At 41.0% G+C, this 19,462-nt stretch overlaps 2 protein-coding genes across 5 annotated transcripts in view; one reads left to right on the forward strand and one right to left on the reverse strand.

The window, feature by feature from the left end:
• pitrm1 (pitrilysin metallopeptidase 1) lies at positions 1-10,125 on the forward strand. Its single transcript, XM_034554708.1, has 27 exons — positions 1-324; positions 814-919; positions 1,078-1,184; positions 1,508-1,659; positions 1,939-2,053; positions 2,207-2,303; positions 2,527-2,687; positions 2,929-3,055; positions 3,196-3,284; positions 3,461-3,589; positions 4,240-4,353; positions 4,922-5,018; positions 5,397-5,531; positions 5,750-5,888; positions 6,137-6,253; positions 6,340-6,469; positions 6,796-6,916; positions 7,107-7,183; positions 7,306-7,471; positions 7,680-7,780; positions 7,950-8,070; positions 8,181-8,231; positions 8,803-8,915; positions 9,022-9,144; positions 9,356-9,501; positions 9,624-9,726; positions 9,808-10,125. The coding sequence occupies exons 1-27, from the start codon at positions 278-280 to the stop codon at positions 9,899-9,901; spliced, it is 3,078 nt and encodes a 1,025-aa protein (XP_034410599.1). The 5' UTR covers positions 1-277; the 3' UTR covers positions 9,902-10,125.
• Positions 10,123-19,462, reverse strand: part of LOC117745993 (ATP-dependent 6-phosphofructokinase, platelet type-like) — a 23,854-nt gene continuing 14,514 nt past the window's right edge. For 2 of the 4 annotated variants that reach the window (XM_034554711.1, XM_034554709.1), the window contains 7 exons: positions 17,922-18,074; positions 16,330-16,494; positions 15,494-15,555; positions 14,720-14,831; positions 14,526-14,625; positions 14,341-14,446; positions 10,123-10,961 (listed from right to left, as the gene is read on the reverse strand). In XM_034554711.1, coding sequence (XP_034410602.1) covers positions 10,823-10,961; positions 14,341-14,446; positions 14,526-14,625; positions 14,720-14,831; positions 15,494-15,555; positions 16,330-16,494; positions 17,922-18,074 — 837 coding nt within the window. In that variant the 3' untranslated portion in view covers positions 10,123-10,822. Of the gene's footprint in view, positions 10,962-14,340; positions 14,447-14,525; positions 14,626-14,719; positions 14,832-15,158; positions 15,263-15,493; positions 15,556-16,329; positions 16,495-17,921; positions 18,075-19,462 lie in introns of those variants that run through there. The other 2 variants (XM_034554710.1, XR_004611289.1) reach the window with 2 other exon arrangements.

The raw sequence follows: 19,462 nt of genomic DNA on the forward strand, positions 1-19,462 counted from the left end.
GTATGCGTAGAGTTACAATGCGGCCGGACAGGTCTAAATGGAGAGAAAATATATGTCAGATCTACGATCTGCGCAGGTGCGGCAGCCATTTTTCTTTTATGTGAGCGACTGATCTGTGTCAAACCGCTACTACACACGGCGTGAGAGGACGCCGTCTCGGGATGCGCAGCCTAAATAATGTGGAATTATCGACATTAAAGGTTTAATTGAAAGTGTAGCCCGACGTACTGTGAGGACACGGACGTTTATACAAACACACCGTGACGACGACGACGCCATGTTTCGACAAACTAAGTCGGCGCTGCAGAAACTTCGACACCTCAGGTAAGTTCAAAACGTGTCGGTGACAATGAGACCGCATACGAAATGATGCGGTGACGCTGCTGTTTTTTTTCTTCTTTTTCCGGGGGGGGGGGTATTAACTTGTTCCAGGGTCACCAAAATGACCATGAACGCTCTCAACACATCCGGGACCGAAGTTCTGTCCTTCACAATAAGATATCACACTTCAACATCTCCAAAATATGCAATAAAAGCGCCCTAATTTCCATTCGGAGCGCGTGGACATCACCTGCCGGATGTTTTGTTAAACTCTTCTCTTGTCAATAACTTGCAAAACACCAGCTGATGCATGAAATGTAACAATTATACACGCATATATTGCATATAACAATTACTATCACGACGCACGGTGCAGAGTAGGAAGTATATAGTACGCTGATGCTATGAAATCTGCATTTGTTTATGCAAAGATGGGCAAATTATTCTTTTGTGCCATTAACAATTTTTATTTTATTTTTGTTGTTCTTCCAGTTTCAATGCACAGCAGCATTCATGGAGGCTGAAGAGCTCTTCGGCAAAGGAGAGGGCATGTCAGTACCAACCGGGACAGAAAATCCATGGCTTTACAGTCAGAGAGGTACATTTTGCATAATTTAAGGACTTTATATGAATTTATCCTGTTATTAATTAGGACTTCACTGTCCTACTTGTACACGGTTTGATCCAGTGACTTGAGGCCAGACCTTGACTCAAGCAGATGGTCATTTTAGTCTTTTTTTTTCTTCTTTCTCACAGGTTGTGGTGGTCCCTGACTTGTTTCTCACAGCTGTGAAGTTGACCCACGATAGAACTGGAGCTCAGCACCTCCATGCAGCCAGAGATGACTCCAATAACCTCTTCAGGTTGGTTGAGATGTGTTCCAGCACTACGACTTCTTCATATTCTCTCCGCCATCACACTTGAAATGCATTTGTTTGATACAACAGAAGCTTTTTTTTTTCTCTTCAGCTTAGTATCACGACTTAAAAAAAAATGGTATTCTATATTTATTGTCCATCTTTTAGAATTGTAATATATTATATTTTTTAGATATTGTCCATTATTTTATTGCTTACCTGTATTGTATAAATGTAGCGAAAACATTAAAAAAAAGTATCTATTTCTCCTTGGCCCAAAAAACTCCCCCTAAAAACACCAGATCAAATGCCTCCTCTACTTTTTTCAGTGTGCAGTTCAGGACGACCCCCATGGACAGCACGGGGGTCCCACACATCCTGGAGCACACGGTGCTGTGTGGATCCAAGAAGTTTCCCTGCAGAGACCCTTTCTTCAAGATGCTCAACAGGTCGCTGTCCACCTTCATGAATGCTTTCACAGGTACGGAACATTAATTTTCCACCTAAAATGTACCAAAGGGAGCAACGAGTCTGTCAGTTGTGGGGGGAGGGAGTGTGCAAATATTTACATGAATATTGTGAATTTAGACTAAACCGTGCACTGTGGAGATTTAATCAGTTGGAGATTTTAAAGGTTTCATTTTATATTATGTATATATGATTGAATTAAAACTGCTGTCATTTATTTTAAGTCGGCTTCAAAAGTGTCTGATGAGCTTTTTTTTTCTCTTGCATGTGTTGTCTGCTCCCTCGCTAACAGCCAGTGACTACACCATGTATCCGTTCTCAACCCAAAACGGGAAGGACTTCCAGAACCTTCTGTCAGTCTATCTAGATGCAGTTTTCTTCCCTTGTTTACGAGAGCAGGACTTCTGGTGAGTTCTGACCATTATACATGTTGAAATGCTCAAATGCTCAAAAAAGTTTTTTATCTTTTTAAAATTCACAGCCAAAGATGGCGCTTGTGGTTTTGTCTCTTGGCGTGTCGGTAACCGTCTAGTTTGACTCTGTATGTCTTGATTTCTCAGGCAGGAGGGCTGGAGGCTGGAGAACGAAAACCCCACAGATCTCAACTCCCCTCTGGTGTTTAAAGGAGTGGTGTTCAATGAAATGAAGGGGGCTTTTGTAAGTCATCGCTTTTCGTTGGGAGTTAAAATGTTGTGCAGTTGATAAACTTCGACTGAAACAAATACTGGGAAAAAGGGGGGGGGGGGTTGGATTAAACCAACAAACTATGTAAACGGTCAATACAAAAATCCAAAGGTGACGCGATCGCGCCATGTGAGCTGTGGCAGAATCTGAAATGCAATTTTGAGCGTCTTTGTTGCGTTTTGTGTGTTCTTTGCAGTCAGACAACGAGCGCGTGTACGCCCAGCACCTCCAGAACAAGCTGTACCCGGACCACACCTACTCTGTGGTGTCGGGAGGGGAGCCTCTGGCCATCCCCGAGCTCACCTGGGAGCAGCTCAGGCAGTTCCACACCACACACTACCACCCCAGCAACGCCAGGTAGAGCGTTTGCACTCCCGCTGGTATTTCATGCTCGTTACAAGCATGAACATCAGCGTCGTGGTGTCAAACATTTGAAAGTCTGTTTATTCCCCTTTTTTACATCCATCTGATTTAAATAAATAAAAAATACACCATGTTGCCGTGACGGGACAGAAATCGTGCAGCTTTTTATTATTTTACGTATTTGTTAACGAATTCAAACCCCCCCACCCCTGAGAGTCTCCGATGCCGCCTTCAGGTTCTTCACCTATGGAGATTTGCCGTTGGAGCAGCACCTGGAGCAGATTGAAGAGGAAGCTCTGTCCAAGTTTGAACGCATCAACCCGAACACCGAGGTCCCGTCCCAGCCGCACTGGAGCAGCCCTGTAAGTTCAGAGTGTATTTAAATTATCCCCCTCACGCCTTTTTGTTCCATTTTGTTTTTTATTTTTTAGAAAAAATATTTAAAAAATACGTTGACTGGTCGGTGTGATCTCACGGTGGGTCTCGTCGTTTTTTTCCCCAGAGGGAAGACCACGTGACCTGCAGCCCTGACGCAATGGCTCCAGATCCAGCCAGGCAGGACACGCTGTGTGTGAGCTACCTGCTGGGAGAGTAAGATCACATCCTCTCCCCCTCGAGTACTTGTTCTAGTAGGATGGTATTCACGAGATTCTGAAGCCACAGATGCTGCGTCCTCTGTGTGTATCGTGGCGCTTTATAAAGTCGCGCTTTGAGTCGGCTCTCTCATCCTGTGACGTCTGATCTCCTCTTCCGTTTTCTCTCCGCAGCATCACCGACACGTTCGAAGGATTCACTCTCAGCCTGCTGTCGTCGCTGATGATCTCTGGACCAAACTCTCCTTTCTACAAGGCCCTCATTGAGCCCAAGATAGGAACCGACTTCTCCTCCGTCGTAGGGTGTGCACATGAGCTTTAAGATGATAACATCAAACCTGCATTACACTAAAGTCTGATAAAACAAATCGTCTTTTAAGGGATGATTTGTCTTTTCTTTTTTTTTATGTGGATGGCCAACCAGTGCTTATGGTAAATGTAGTCAATTGAAGGCATAAATCCTTCAGTGGGTTCTATGTTGACCGAGAGAGCCGCGTTCTCCTGCTCGCACAGCCGTGCTTGCAGTGCCTACATGTACCAGGATGCATTGCAGCCGCATCTCTCGGCTACATTTTTTTCCTGCCGTGTACTCTGGCTTGAATACATACGGTCCGCAACGCCCTCTGTTTGTATTTTTGGGATTTGCTGTTGTAAATGTAGATACAAGCATTTGTAGTTCTTTCCTTGCCAACGTGTAACTCCGCCCCTTTTCGCGTCACATGACAGCACTGGATGCAGGAAGAGCGACCGATGTTTTCAGATGCAAACTCTTCTTTCTCGGTACAGCTGTTCAGTCGACAACATTTTTAATCGCCCCCCCCCAGTTGGACATCCGGATAAGAAGTCTGCAAATCTTCACATTAATGCGTTTGCCGTCTTGTCTTTTGACGTAGTGCCCGTGAAGCGTCCGAGGCATTCGTGTAACCCGCCTGTTGAAATGTTTTATTGTGCAGATACGACGGCAGCACCAAGGAGGCGTCGTTCAGCATCGGGCTGCAGGGAATGGCTGAGGAGGACAGGGGGAGGGTGAAGCAGATCATCAGCCGAACCCTCGATGACATCATCGAGTGAGTACCGCAGTCGTGTAGGCTACGAGGGTTTTTTTATTTATTTCATGACTTGATATTAAATATGCACTCCAAAGTTAAAGATATAATTAATTTGACTACTTAAACTTGTTTTAATTAAGCCATCAAAGGGTCGACAAGTAGCACCTTCCATGTGGTAGTTGGATGGTGCTAAAAAAAACAACTGTGGCCATCAAACTATATATCTCCTCCCCCTTCTGCAGGGAGGACAGCTAAGTCATCAGACGCTTACAATCACCACCTTGTGTGCAATATTTTTATTATACTGTGAAATAAAAATATTTTACGTCTTTTCAATATTATATTTTAGTTTCTATTGGGCACTGATGTTAGAATATATATATATATATATATATATAAAAAAAATTTACAATTTGTATTTAATCTCTGTTGCTTTTTCTTTTTTAGTTTTAATTTTTAGTTTTATTTATTTTTCTCTTATCGCTGTTTTTGTGTTGCACTCAGTATATTTATTACATTTAATACTTGTTACTCTATTGTTCGTAGAAGTTTAATCTTGTCTCATTCCTCCCCACCCTGTTCACAGAGAAGGCTTTGAGGAGGAACGAATCGAGGCGCTCCTCCATAAGATCGAGATCCAGATGAAACACCAGTCCACGAACTTCGGCCTGTCTCTGGCCTCGGTGAGTTCACGTGGAACCTTCATTTGGTGTGACACAAGGACACAACGTGTATTCATAACACACACACACCCATGTGGGAGGTATGCTTGGATGTTTGTTTGTGTGCGTGAAAATCTTGTGTTTCTGTTTTGTTTCCCCAGTTTTTCAGGAATTCAGAGCAGCTCATTTGACTGATTTCTTCCTTTTTGGATTGTTACTATAATTCTCGATACCATCCTCTTTCTCCAAAATCAATATTCACCTAAAAACATGTTCTCATACCTCCCCCAATAATTAAAAAAACAAAGGGAGAAAACGTTTTTTGGGAAGCAAGAGTACAACAATATAGTGTTTACATTGTTTTTAACGTTTGTTTCCTTACTGTTGACGTGTTTCTAGTATATTGCGTCATCGTGGAACCACGACGGCAACCCGGTGGAGATGCTGCAGCTCAGCAACAGCGTTGCAGAGTTCAGACGGGCCCTGGAGGAAAACCCACGCTTCCTGCAGGACAAAGTCCAACACTACTTTAAGGTGAGTGAGGCGAGCTCTGTCCAGTGGAGTTGAACCCTTTACTGCAGAGGCCCGGCAGCAGGTTCATTCAGTACCTTGATGTGTTGAACTGGAGGATGGCAGGATTAAGTCGGGAGTTTTAAACACGCATACTGATATGATACTTTTCTCTCTTCCTTTAAACCCCCCCCCCACACACACACACACACACACACACACTCTGCCCATCGGCGCTGCAGGAGAACACCCACAGACTGACCCTGTCCATGAGCCCAGACAAGGCCTACTTGGAGAAGCAGGCCAAGGCCGAGGAAGAGAAGCTCCAGAAGAAGATCGGAGCTCTGTCTGACGCAGACAGAAAAGAGATCTATGAGAAAGGTAACGCTTGTTTCACGGCTCAATCTACGGGATTTACTATTTAACAAGATGCTCTCTCTGTACCAGAAACCTATGAAATTACAAGAAACGCTATTGGCTACTTGTGGGGCCCTCACAACAGTAAACCGTTCCACCTTTACCCGGAGGGACGGGAGACGTTGTTTCCGGGAGTTAGCACTCGGCTGTTTCTCTCGGGATTTCTACTCTATTAAATTGAATCTGTGTTTGTTTTTTTCCTTCTTGGAAAGGTCTGGAGCTGCTCGTGGCTCAGAGTGAAAACCAGGATGCCTCCTGTTTGCCTGCGCTCAAAGTGTCTGACATTGAGCCCACGATGCCCATCACGCCTGTTCAGATCAGCACCGTCGGTACAGCACAGCGTCCACGGCGTGTTCAGTCCGCGTCACAGTATTTGGAGCGTTGTGTTGTGGTGAAACTCTCCTGATCTCTGCAGGCGGCGTGCCCGTCCAGTGCTGTGAGCAGCCGACCAACGGCTTGGTTTACTTCCGGGCCATGTGCAGCCTCAACACGCTGCCGGAGGACCTCCGGCTTTACATCCCGCTCTTCTGCAGCATCATTACCAAGTGAGTCAACCGGTCTGACACCAGAACCAGGACTGCACAGACATCTATTATTTAACTGTAAAAACAAATTCACAAATTTACAAATTTAGATTTAACATGGATCATAGATGCACTACAATATAGTCTACTAAAAAAAAAAAAAAAAAAACAGGTGGGATCAATGTAGATGATAAATAATAAAGTCACAATGTATTAGTCCCCATTAAAATCATATGATGCTACTATGTTGCCATTTTTTTTTTATTTCGATGGACCGCTTTTTGCACCGATTCAGCCGGCTGTGCTTTAATTCAATGTGAACGGTTTCTTTCCGTTTGTGTGGTTAGGATGGGCTGCGGCGCTCTGGACTACAGGCAACAGGCTCAGCAGATGGATCTGAGGACGGGGGGCATGTCCGTCTCTCCCCTGGTCACCGCCGACTCCACCCAGCTGGACATGTACGAGCAGGTCGGTGCCTGAAATGACGCACTGTAATGTAGAATGTACTGTTTATTTGAGCAGAAACGCTGGTTTGGGTTCCTGATTTCAGCCAAGTGCATGCTGGGATAAGCCTCCAGCCCTTCGCCTCTCGCGAAACAAATATGTGGGACAAAGTAAATGCAGTTAGTGAGAGTTCGAGTGTCTCTCTTGGTTTCAGGGTGTCCTGCTGTACTCCTCCTGCCTGGACAGGAACCTCCCTCACATGTTTCAGCTGTGGAGCGACATATTCAACAGGTGCGTCCTCTCAACGCGTCGCCTGCAGCCGGCGGGCGATACCGACACGCATTTAAGTTCTACACACGGAAGAAAAACTCATCTCGGCTGGCGAAAATGAAAGTCGCGTTTCTCCCTTCCAGCTCCCACTTTGACGACAAGGAGCGCCTCAGGGTGCTGGTGATGATGTCGGCGCAGGAGCTGGCCAACGGCATCTCCGACTCCGGTCACATGTACGCCATGACCCGTGCAGCGAGACACCTGACTCCAGCAGGAGATCTCAACGAGACCTTCGGCGGGATGGAGCAGGTACGGAGCAGCCGTCGTTATGGCGACACGAGAAGGTCACGTCGCTGTTTTTATTAAACGTCTGTCAACCAAATGAATCATTCTAAGGGAAAAGTAGCATAAATTAGTTAAAGATTCTGTAAGATGCATATAAAGACTGGAAACATTTTTACATTTATTTATTTTCTCAGTGGCAACACTTTTGTGTTTTTGGTTATTTGAACCTCAGGTGAAGTTTATGAAGAAGATGGCCGAGATGTCCGACCTCGACAAAGTCATCCGGATGTTACCCAGGATCAAGAAACACATCCTGAACCCCGACAACATGAGGTGGGTTCACATCAAAGTACGAGGAGCACCGTGTACGACCTTTGACCCGGTTTCCAGGTCTCTAGACTTCTGTTGCTGCAGCGAAGAAACAAAATGATTTCGGAGTAAATTTAGTTTTATACTCGTCAAACGTGTCTCGCTCCTGAAATAAAGTCTCTCCTCCACACAGGTGTGCGATCAACACGACGCCACAGAAAATGTCCAACACGTCGGCGCATCTGGAGACTTTTATGAAGGACGTCGCCGGTACCAGAAAAACACGCAAACCTGTCCGGACTAATATTATTGAGGTAAGATTAAACTGGACCAATAATCAATGCAGAATATGTGTCGCATTGTTTATTAAGTGAAAATATATATTTAGTATTGCTTTTTTTTTTTTTAATGCTTTTTTTTAAAGAGGCCTCTTGACCCCCTGGACGACTCCGGACTGAGTCGGAAACTAATTTCCGTAAGTTCATTCCTGCTTTAAGTGTTCCGCTTGTTTTTGTTGTTGTTTTTTATACACAGCTCCCTTGAGTTTATAAAAACAAAACAGGAGAACTGTACTACTTTGTAATTCTTACTGTATATTAAGATTACCAGTATGGTGGTAACTTGAGGAAACCTACAATGAGGAAATATAAAATATCTGAATGACATTGGCATGAAAAGGACTTAATCGGATAAATACATAAAATAAAGAAAATCGTGTACATTACAACAAGTTGTATTTGTTTTACCTGTATTTTAGCTATTCTTATTTATTTTTTATTTTTAGCTTTTAGGATGTTTTAATTATGTGAAGTGTCTTAGTATTATGAAAAGCGCTAAATTAAATGTATTATTATTATTAACAAATGGCGTTATTTTAAATGACAGTACAGTTCTTTTCTTTTATTTTCATATCCCAAAGTAACCAAGTTACATCACTTTAATATACTTAGATTAGTAACTTTACGTGAACACCTGTTACACTCAGTCTTGTTTTATTAACGTTGAATCGAGTGTTTATTTTTCTCCCTCTGAAACTTCCTTCTCAGGAGCTGAATTTCCAGCCGTGTCAGATGAAAACGTTCTTCCAGCTTCCCTTCCCCGTTAACTTTGTCAGCGAGAGTATTCGCGCGGTACCGTTCTCCCATGAGGACTACGCCAGGTAATCCCCCCCCCTCACTCACTCATTGTTTCTAATAGTATTACTGCGAACATGTCCTCGGTCCGATATCTTCATTTTTACCCCCCCCCCCCCCCCTCTCTTTCAGTTTGGGCATCTTGGCGAGGATGATGACGGCAAAGTTTCTCCACGGAGAGATCCGGGAGAAGGGCGGAGCCTACGGGGGCGGGGCCAGGATGGCAGGAGGTCTTTTCACCTTTTACTCATACAGGTAGGCAGCGGTGAAAAACAATGGCGCGCCGTAGAATATGATGACGACAGATGACTTAATACTCTTTTGCAAGATGAGTACGTTTTGGGTTTCCGACAGTTTGTCTGACGAGACATTTAAAGACTCCGCCTCTCTTTTTGTTGTAGTTATTTAATTATCTAATGGGGAAAACGACCCGTAAATAAAACGTAATCTCCTCTCGTCCCCTCAGGGACCCCAACGCGGTGCAGACCTTGTCCGCGTTCCGGAGAGGCGTCGACTGGGCGAAGTCGGGACGGTTCACCCTGCAGGACATCGACGAGGCCAAACTGTCGGTGTTCTCGGCCGTCGACTCGCCGGTGGCCCCCGCGAGCAAAGGTGAGACCCCCCCCCCCCAAATGTTTGATCAAGACACTCGATTAATGAACATAATGGTTATTTGCAGCCTTCACTTGTGTGCGTTTTGTCTCTTATGTAAACGCTGCTTCAATGCGCTGCAGGAATTGGGCGCTTCCTCAGCGGCGTCACCGATGAGATGCTTCAGGAGCACCGAGAGAGACTCTTCGCCGTCACTCACAAAAGCCTGCTGGACGTGGCCGAAAGGTAACAGGCTTTTTATTTTATTATTGTTGCACCCTTTTTAAGAGTTGTTGAAACTACGTTTTAAAACTGGTTTCCCTGCAGGTACCTCGGCGCTGGTCACAGGACGTGTGGCGTCGCCATCTTGGGTCCAGAGAACGAGACGATTAAAAACGATCCCTCGTGGATCGTAAAATAATGTCCTCACCAAATTACTGAAAGAAACTGAACTCTCGTGTCTTTTTTTTTTAATGTTGTGTACATATTAATTAAAATGTGACTATTGCATTACAGTATTATATTTGGAAAAACAAAATCTGACTCTGCTTTCTACATTATATGACTATGCTGACCTTTTTTTAAACCTCGGTCCCTTTTTTTTCATAATCAATAGAAAAAAATAAATCCAACACTATTTCATAACTTTCCACGCGATAACTGCTTTATTACTCTGACAGGACACAAACTTCACACTGACGGGCACATAAAGGTAATGTAGCGTACGGGTGTTAAAACATTCAACTCACAATAACCTTAAAGATGCAGCACACACACACACACACACACACAGATCAACGTGGATACAGACGGTGATAGACACACACAGCTCAGCTCCTGTAGGTCAGATATCCAGTGTACATTCAAGTTGGTAGGCGTTGGCGTGACAACGTGATCCTCCTCGTTTATATATTCTCTCTCTTTCAAAGCAGCTTGAGGGGTTTTCGTTGATTTAGGGGCTCAAAGTGCTGGAGAACATAATAACAATACATAAAGCTGAACGTCACCCACCTCGGCTTCAACTAGGAGGTTATAAAATAAACTTGATTTAAGGACTAAAACTTTAATACTATTTAGTACATAAGCAATGCTTTTTTAAATATATATATTTGTATAATAACTATTATTGGGGATACTTTGTTGAACCGACCTGCCCCCTCAATGTCATCCGTCGGCATCTAAATCTTCTCCGTCATTATCTAAACAAAAATAGAAGCCCCCCCCCCCCCCCCCCCCTTGAAAAGTCCCGTGACTTCTCGCCTCGTTCTTAAAACTACTTCCATGGATCGGCAGGCGTGTGCGTAGCGGCCTCCGCCGTCTGGAGGCCTCCGCTCGCCGGGTCTCAGGCCTCTCTGGGGCGCACGCGGGTCACGTGTTCCAGCTGGCCGGAGTCGGACACGTCGTAGCTGGTCTTGTACTTGGCCAGGATCTTCATCAGTGGGCGGAGCTTCAGCCACCACTGCTCTTTAGGGATCCTGTGGCTGAGGAGACGAGCAGAGCACATCGATGTCCACCTTCACTCTGGCTATGGAATACTATATTATGACACACTGACATTAATTTAAGTAAAACAATAAATCTTTCTGACTTCTTTTATATTGTTTTTTTTTTATGGCAATTTAAAAACATTTAACTTTTTTAAGACTTTTTTAATGGGATAGTATACTACGACATTTTTGTGACATACAAACTCCTGTTTCCTCCCTTCTCTGTTTTACAACTATCGCTGTCATGAAATAACTACTTTATTAATTACTTAGTATACATGTCATGACATATTAATTACTTTATGACTTTGTATACATGTCATGACATCTACTTTATTAATTACTTTGTATACATGTCATGACATATTAATACTTTATTAATTACTTTGTATACCTGTCATGACATATTACTACTTTATTAATGACTTTGTATACATGTCATGACATATTACTACTTTATTAATGACTTTGTATACATGTCATGACATATTAATACTTTATATATTACTTTGTATACATGTCATGACATATTAATACTTTATTAATTACTTTGTATACATGTCATGACATATTACTACTTTATATATTACTTTGTATACATGTCATGACATATTAATACTTTATTAATTACTTTGTATACCTGTCATGACATATTACTACTTTATTAATGACTTTGTATACATGTCATGACATATTACTACTTTATTAATGACTTTGTATACATGTCATGACATATTAATACTTTATTAATTACTTTGTTCACCTGTCATGACATATTACTACTTTATTAATGACTTTGTATACATGTCATGACATATTACTACTTTATTAATGACTTTGTATACATGTCATGACATATTACTACTTTATTAATTACTTTGTATACCTGTCATGACATATTGCTACTTTATTAATTACTTTGTATACCTGTCATGACATATTGCTACTTTATTAATTACTTTGTATACCTGTCATGACATATTGCTACTTTATTAATTACTTTGTATACCTGTCATGACATATTACTACTTTATTAATTACTTTGTATACATGTCATGACATATTACTAATGTATTAATTACTTTGTATACATGTCATGACATATTGCTACTTTATTAATTACTTTGTATACCTGTCATGACATATTGCTACTTTATTAATTACTTTGTATACCTGTCATGACATATTACTACTTTATTAATTACTTTGTATACATGTCATGACATATTACTAATGTATTAATTACTTTGTATACATGTCATGACATATTACTACTTTATTAATTACTTTGTATACCTGTCATGACATATTACTACTTTATTAATTACTTTGTATACCTGTCATGACATATTACTACTTTATTAATGACTTTGTATACATGTCATGACATATTGCTACTTTATTAATTACTTTGTATACATGTCATGACATATTGCTACTTTATTAATTACTTTGTATACCTGTCATGACATATTACTACTTTATTAATTACTTTGTATACCTGTCATGACATATTACTACTTTATTAATTACTTTGTATACATGTCATGACATATTACTAATGTATTAATTACTTTGTATACATGTCATGACATATTGCTACTTTATTAATTACTTTGTATACCTGTCATGACATATTGCTACTTTATTAATTACTTTGTATACATGTCATGACATATTGCTACTTTATTAATTACTTTGTATACCTGTCATGACATATTGCTACTTTATTAATTACTTTGTATACCTGTCATGACATATTGCTACTTTATTAATTACTTTGTATACCTGTCATGACATATTGCTACTTTATTAATTACTTTGTATACCTGTCATGACATATTGCTACTTTATTAATTACTTTGTATACCTGTCATGACATATTACTACTTTATTAATTACTTTGTATACATGTCATGACATATTACTAATGTATTAATTACTTTGTATACATGTCATGACATATTACTACTTTATTAATTACTTTGTATACCTGTCATGACATATTACTACTTTATTAATTACTTTGTATACCTGTCATGACATATTACTACTTTATTAATTACTTTGTATACATGTCATGACATATTACTACTTTATTAATTACTTTGTATACCTGTCATGACATATTACTACTTTATTAATTACTTTGTATACCTGTCATGACATATTGCTACTTTATTAATTACTTTGTATACCTGTCATGACATATTGCTACTTTATTAATTACTTTGTATACATGTCATGACATATTGCTACTTTATTAATTACTTTGTATACCTGTCATGACATATTGCTACTTTATTAATTACTTTGTATACCTGTCATGACATATTACTACTTTATTAATTACTTTGTATACATGTCATGACATATTACTACTTTATTAATGACTTTGTATACATGTCATGACATATTACTACTTTATTAATGACTTTGTATACATGTCATGACATATTACTACTTTATTAATTACTTTGTATACCTGTCATTACATATTGCTACTTTATTAATTACTTTGTATACATGTAATGACATATTGCTACTTTATTAATTACTTTGTATACATGTCATGACATATTGCTACTTTATTAATTACTTTGTATACCTGTCATGACATATTGCTACTTTATTAATTACTTTGTATACATGTCATGACATATTGCTACTTTATTAATTACTTTGTATACCTGTCATGACATATTGCTACTTTATTAATTACTTTGTATACATGTCATGACATATTACTAATGTATTAATTACTTTGTATACATGTCATGACATATTACTACTTTATTAATTACTTTGTATACCTGTCATGACATATTACTACTTTATTAATTACTTTGTATACCTGTCATGACATATTACTACTTTATTAATTACTTTGTATACCTGTCATGACATATTACTACTTTATTAATTACTTTGTATACCTGTCATGACATATTACTACTTTATTAATTACTTTGTATACATGTCATGACATATTACTACTTTATTAATTACTTTGTATACATGTCATGACATATTACTACTTTATTAATTACTTTGTATACATGTCATGACATATTACTACTTTATTAATTACTTTGTATACATGTCATGACATATTACTACTTTATTAATTACTTTGTATACCTGTCAGGACATATTACACTTTATTAATTACTTTGTATACATGTCATGACATATTACTACTTTATTAATTACTTTGTATACCTGTCAGGACATATTACTACTTTATTAATTACTTTGTATACATGTCATGACATATTACTACTTTATTAATTACTTTTTTTAATTGTAACGTTTTTTAGTGAATCGTGGAGCTGTATTGCTACCGAGAGGAAAGCCGTGAAACGTTACTCACACAAAGTCGGTCTCGTCCCGGAGCTGTGACACAGGCTGAAAGACCAGAGCTCTGCGGCGCATCCCCAACAGACAGGCCGTGTCCTCCGAGTTAGTGAACACTCGCCCTGCGACGAAGACGAGCGTCAGCCTTTATGACACACACACTCACTCACACACACACACACTTATTGAGTTTGGGTTTACCTCCTTTGTAAGACTCCTTGAGCGTCTTTGTGATCCACTGGATGGCTTTAGCGGCAATTTTGGTGCCAAAGTTTCTATCAAACGGTGACGGAGCTCCTCCCTGAAGAAAGTTTATTAAACAGGATATTTGTATTTAAAAATATATGTGAGTGTGTGTGTGTGTGTGTGTGTGTGTGTGTGTGTGTGTGTCCAACCTGCTGCATGTGACCGAGGATGTTCTTCCTACAGTCGAACACCCCTTTTCCCTCCTCGGTGTACAGCTGGTAGATGAAATCAGTGGTGAAGTTCTCATTGGAGTTCTCATTTCTGAAACACACCACACACACACACACACACACACACACACACACACACACACACACACACTCGTTACAAGAGCCAGCAGCAGCTCAATGAAACAGGGGTCGGCTCACTGAAAAAACACAGAGAAGTTAGACGCTGCTCGGTTGAAGGTTGTTGTGGAGTTTTCGTGTTTTTCGCTGGGGTAAAGAAGACTAACTCAGTGTCCTCTAGCTCCCCCCCACCACGCCCCTCCTTCTGCTCAGGTGCCCTTGAGCCACTTGCGAGGCGCCTCTCTGCTCGAGTGCGTCTCGATGAAATTACTGCAGGTGCAAAACATCAGCGCAGACGCACAATGTCACCTACGCACTGTCCAGGCGATTACACTCGTCCTATTTTCCCACAGACCTTCCGTCCCGCTGGTAGCCATTTATAAACAGCGTGATGGTGCAGAGGACCTAAAATAGCCAAAACGAGAGGACGTGAAGTCCGGCGCATTTCGTCGATTAGCCGTCAAAGACGTATTAACAACGTTGTGTTTTTCCATTGGAGCCAAAACGCAGTTATTTAGAAATAAAAACCATAAATAGATGTACAGACTAAATAACATGCGTGTGTGTGGCAATGAAACAGCAGTGAAAATCTAACAGTAACTTAATTAAATTAATTAAAGAGACAAAGTGACTCACCTGAGCACTAAGCCTCTCTGGATGCTCGTCTTCATCTTCTGCGTCAGATGCTCCACGTTGGCCTGAAAACAGAGAGCGAAGTGAAGCGTCACACCTGCAGCCGATCCAGCAGTCTCATCTCGCACACACACACACACGCGCACGAACACACACGCGCGCACACACAGAATGGAGAGGGTGCAGGGGGACATTTTCGCCACTAGAGGGCACTACAGCTGCTGTTTCTACCTTTGTGATGAAGCCAACGAAAGTTTAGTTTGGGCTCATTTTCAGTGTTCACTTTTGTTTTTGTTTCTCAATTTTCATCATAAATTATTTTTTTTAATGTAATTAGTAGGAGAAAAAGAAAATTATATTTCACAAATATAAAACTACGGAACAGCTGCTTTAAAATAGTGTCTCCACACATGTCAGCCTCTCAGTCAAGTACTTTTATATATTTTTTTGATTTTGGCATATTTATAATGTTTATTAATACAATCTAACGAAGAATTGTTTCACTAAACAATACGTATATATTCTGCTGCCACTTAACTGTATAGTATTATTTGTAGAGTACAAGGAAATACTTTTTTTTAAACAAATTAAAAAAAAAATGTAATAAAAGAAAAATGTAATTAGAAGATAACAACATCACACACATTGTATTTGGCGAGCTTATGTATACGATTGCTCTTCAAATTGCAATGAAGTGAATAAATATGTGACCTCTAACCCCCCCCCCCCCCCGCCCCTATAATCTGTGTCACCTGCAGCCTCCTGAGACATCCAGGCATGCGCCGTAATAACACATTTATATTCACGCTAAACACTTCAAAGAAGTCGTTGACTCTGACCTGCAGGTCCCGGATGTCGAACGGCTCCTCGTAGATGTACACGGTGTCGGCGCCGGCGGCCAGGCCGCCCACGCTGGCCAGGTAGCCGCAGTAGCCGCCCATGGTCTCGATGATGAAGACGCGCCGCTTGGTGCCGCTGGCCGACTGCTTGATGCGGTCGCACGTCTGGAGCGCATGCGCACATTTGTTATCAAGTTATTGACGAGCAGAATCGCAGAGTTTACCACAGTGGAGATGAAGTTAAATTATGAATTTAATAAAATATTTGTTGCAGTCACTTCGCGAATCTGCTTTTATCCATTTTAAATTAACATGAATACTTTGGGCTGTGGAAAATAACAAATACATATATATACATATATACATATACATATATATATATACATATACATATATATATATACATACATATATATATATACATATACATATATATACATATATATATATATATATAGTTAATATGTATATATATATATATATATATGTATATAGTTATTATGTATACTGTATATATATATATATATATATATATAAATAGTTAATATATATGTACTGTATATATAGTGGAAAATTATATTATTTTTTATTTATGTATAATAATAGTTATATTAATTGTTACTTTGGGCTGTGGAAAATAAAAATATCTATATATGACATAACAATAAATCAAAACAGTTATCAGATAAATAATGAATACTGATCAGCTGCAGCTCTACTTTGGTAGATGAAATAGAGTAAACGTGCGGTTACCTTTACAGTCCGTAAGAAGAGTCGCAGCAAACATTCTGTCAGTGATGCACAATTAACTCCTTATTGACGATGAACCATTAACGATTCATAACCGACTCTATACTGTGTTTGAGTATCTTATTTATCTTTCATCTTCATGGGTTCTTAGAAGTTCAAATGTGCTACTGCCCCTTTAGTGGAACAGCTACCGATCATTTTAGACAACTTTTACATAATAAAATAGGTATTTCAGGATATTCAGGTTTGTATTTCAGGTTAGACTTGGTTTGATTGGACATGGTTGTAGTTTTAAAGCGTGTCTTCTCTGAGAAAAAGGTTTTAATAACTAACATTCGAACGGACATTTCTGCTGTTGCAGGATATTAACTTAGATCATCTTATTTCATATTTCCTTTAAAAACTAGAAAGCATGTATAGGTAGATATTGAGAAAATACTTATTTACAATATTGTAGGGTTGACTATTAACAAAATATTTCGACTTTTACATTTTTGAGAAATAATCATCAGTAATTTGGATATAATAAGTATAACTAAGTTCACGACTAAATCACATCACTTTTACTGTAATGCAGCCTTTAAAACCAGAAAAAGACATCACTTATGCCACATTATGTTATTAAAATATAATAAAGACAATATCTCAGTCTCCAAGCACGGCTTCTTAAGATTAACGATACGATTCTTTCACAATAAAAGTGTTTCTGTAATTTTAGATGAAGATCCTCGGACACAAACAGCATCACATACACAACACGATCAGCTGACACACGATGCATTATGGTCCCGTGTTCCCGGCGTGTTATGGCGCCCCCCCCCCCCTCCCCCGCTGGCCCTTACCTCCACGATGGCGTTGAGGGACGTGTCAGCGCCGATACTGAGGTCGGTGCCGCACACGTTGTTACTAATGGTAGCAGGCAGCATGCACATCGGGATGCAAAGCTCCTCGTAGCCGGGCCGGGCCTCGTACAGCTGCAGCAGGGACTCGAAGGCCTGATGGCCGTAACACGAGGTTAGACCACCAGGGGGGATGGGGGGGTGGGGGGGTGGGGTGATACGCTACACATCTGAGACCCTGTCAGTGAGTCCTGAGTGGAGGAGACTACAGGGAGTGTACAGGCTGCTTCATGGTGCACAGTGGCTCCCTTGGCTCCATTCCTTTGTTGCTTTCTTTACTTAACGAGTTTTAACTAGTTTCTTCTATGAACTTGTTTTCACGTCCTGGTTCTGAAGTCGCTGAGCAAGAAATCAGCTCTCGCCAACATCATCTAGAGCGTCGTGTGTTTACACAACAAAACGAGAACTCTCGAAGATGTCAAAGATAAACTCTGAGCGTTGTCAACCACTCAGCTCATGTTGGTTTAAATAACATAACAAACAACAAGGGGGTTTATATGCTGAGGGACACAACAAGCAAAGGGAGCATCAAACTGAGACCATGAAGATCCAGCTCTGTGACGTGTGTGCATGTGTGTGCGTGTGCGTGCTGCGGGCTGGCTCTCTCCAGGTGATGGGGTCTTTGGCTTCTCATTGGTTGACAGGAGATGGGAGGAGGTTGGGGGGGGGGGGGGGGGGGGGGGGGGTGCAGGGAGGAAGGGGTCACCCTGGCTGACACTGAGCCTTGTTGACGCGTAAAGATAAAGACTGTGGGAGACAGGAAGGGGGGGGGGGTCTCTAGAGGATGTGTGTGTGGGGGGCGGGGAGGGGGCGATGCTTCCTTTTATGTACAAGAATGTAAAGAGGGGCCTGGGGTTCAAAAATAATATTGCGATGCCGGACCGCCTCGTGCCTCGACTGCACGCAGACTCCGAGCCACTCGGGTGCAGGCGGAGCGCTGAAACCCGTCGCCGTCCACTCGTGTGGCCCCGCCGTCGCGCCTTCACACTCACGGAGCGTTTGCATAAACATGCAGCAACACACGGCGCCGCATGCCCCGGGCACTTACCTGGGACCTCCGCTGAGCAGCTCGCCTCCAACAACAACCGGCGTCACTGAGCATCTTTCAGGGTGCTTGTGGCTGACCTTCCTGCTCTTGTGGCGACGCACCGAGCCGATAACGGGCCGATACCGACTCGAATAGCTGTTCAAGTCTATGTTTAACAACAAACACGTCAGCTGTTTGCTACGTCAACAAGTCCTACGGGTACTTGCAGACAATGTTTTCACCGGTCAACCAAATTAATGAAGAATCGTGCTGCAGAATGACAAACGAGTCCTTTTTTACCAAGCTGCTGATGCGTGATCTATTATCTAAATGAGAACTGATTTGTAATATTTTGTTTAGTGATGTGTAAGTCACGCCTGATGCCGCTTTACACATCAAAGAAAGACTCCACAAAGTGAGCATACAGATTGATAATTAATTGGATTGGTACTCAGTA

The sequence above is a fragment of the Cyclopterus lumpus genome, chromosome 17, assembly GCF_009769545.1.
Source record: "Cyclopterus lumpus isolate fCycLum1 chromosome 17, fCycLum1.pri, whole genome shotgun sequence".
NCBI classification, from domain to species: Eukaryota; Metazoa; Chordata; class Actinopteri; order Perciformes; family Cyclopteridae; genus Cyclopterus; species Cyclopterus lumpus.

What these genes read in the sequence shown, in the direction of transcription:
- pitrm1 (XM_034554708.1), top strand. Translation starts at nt 278, where the DNA reads ATGTTTCGACAAACTAAGTCGGCGCTGCAGAAACTTCGACACCTCAG. An exon ending in AAAAGAGATCTATGAGAAAG is followed by an intron (nt 5,889 to 6,136) that starts GTAACGCTTGTT and finishes CTTCTTGGAAAG; the next exon opens with GTCTGGAGCTGCTCGTGGCT. An exon ending in CTGCTGGACGTGGCCGAAAG is followed by an intron (nt 9,727 to 9,807) that starts GTAACAGGCTTT and finishes GTTTCCCTGCAG; the next exon opens with GTACCTCGGCGCTGGTCACA.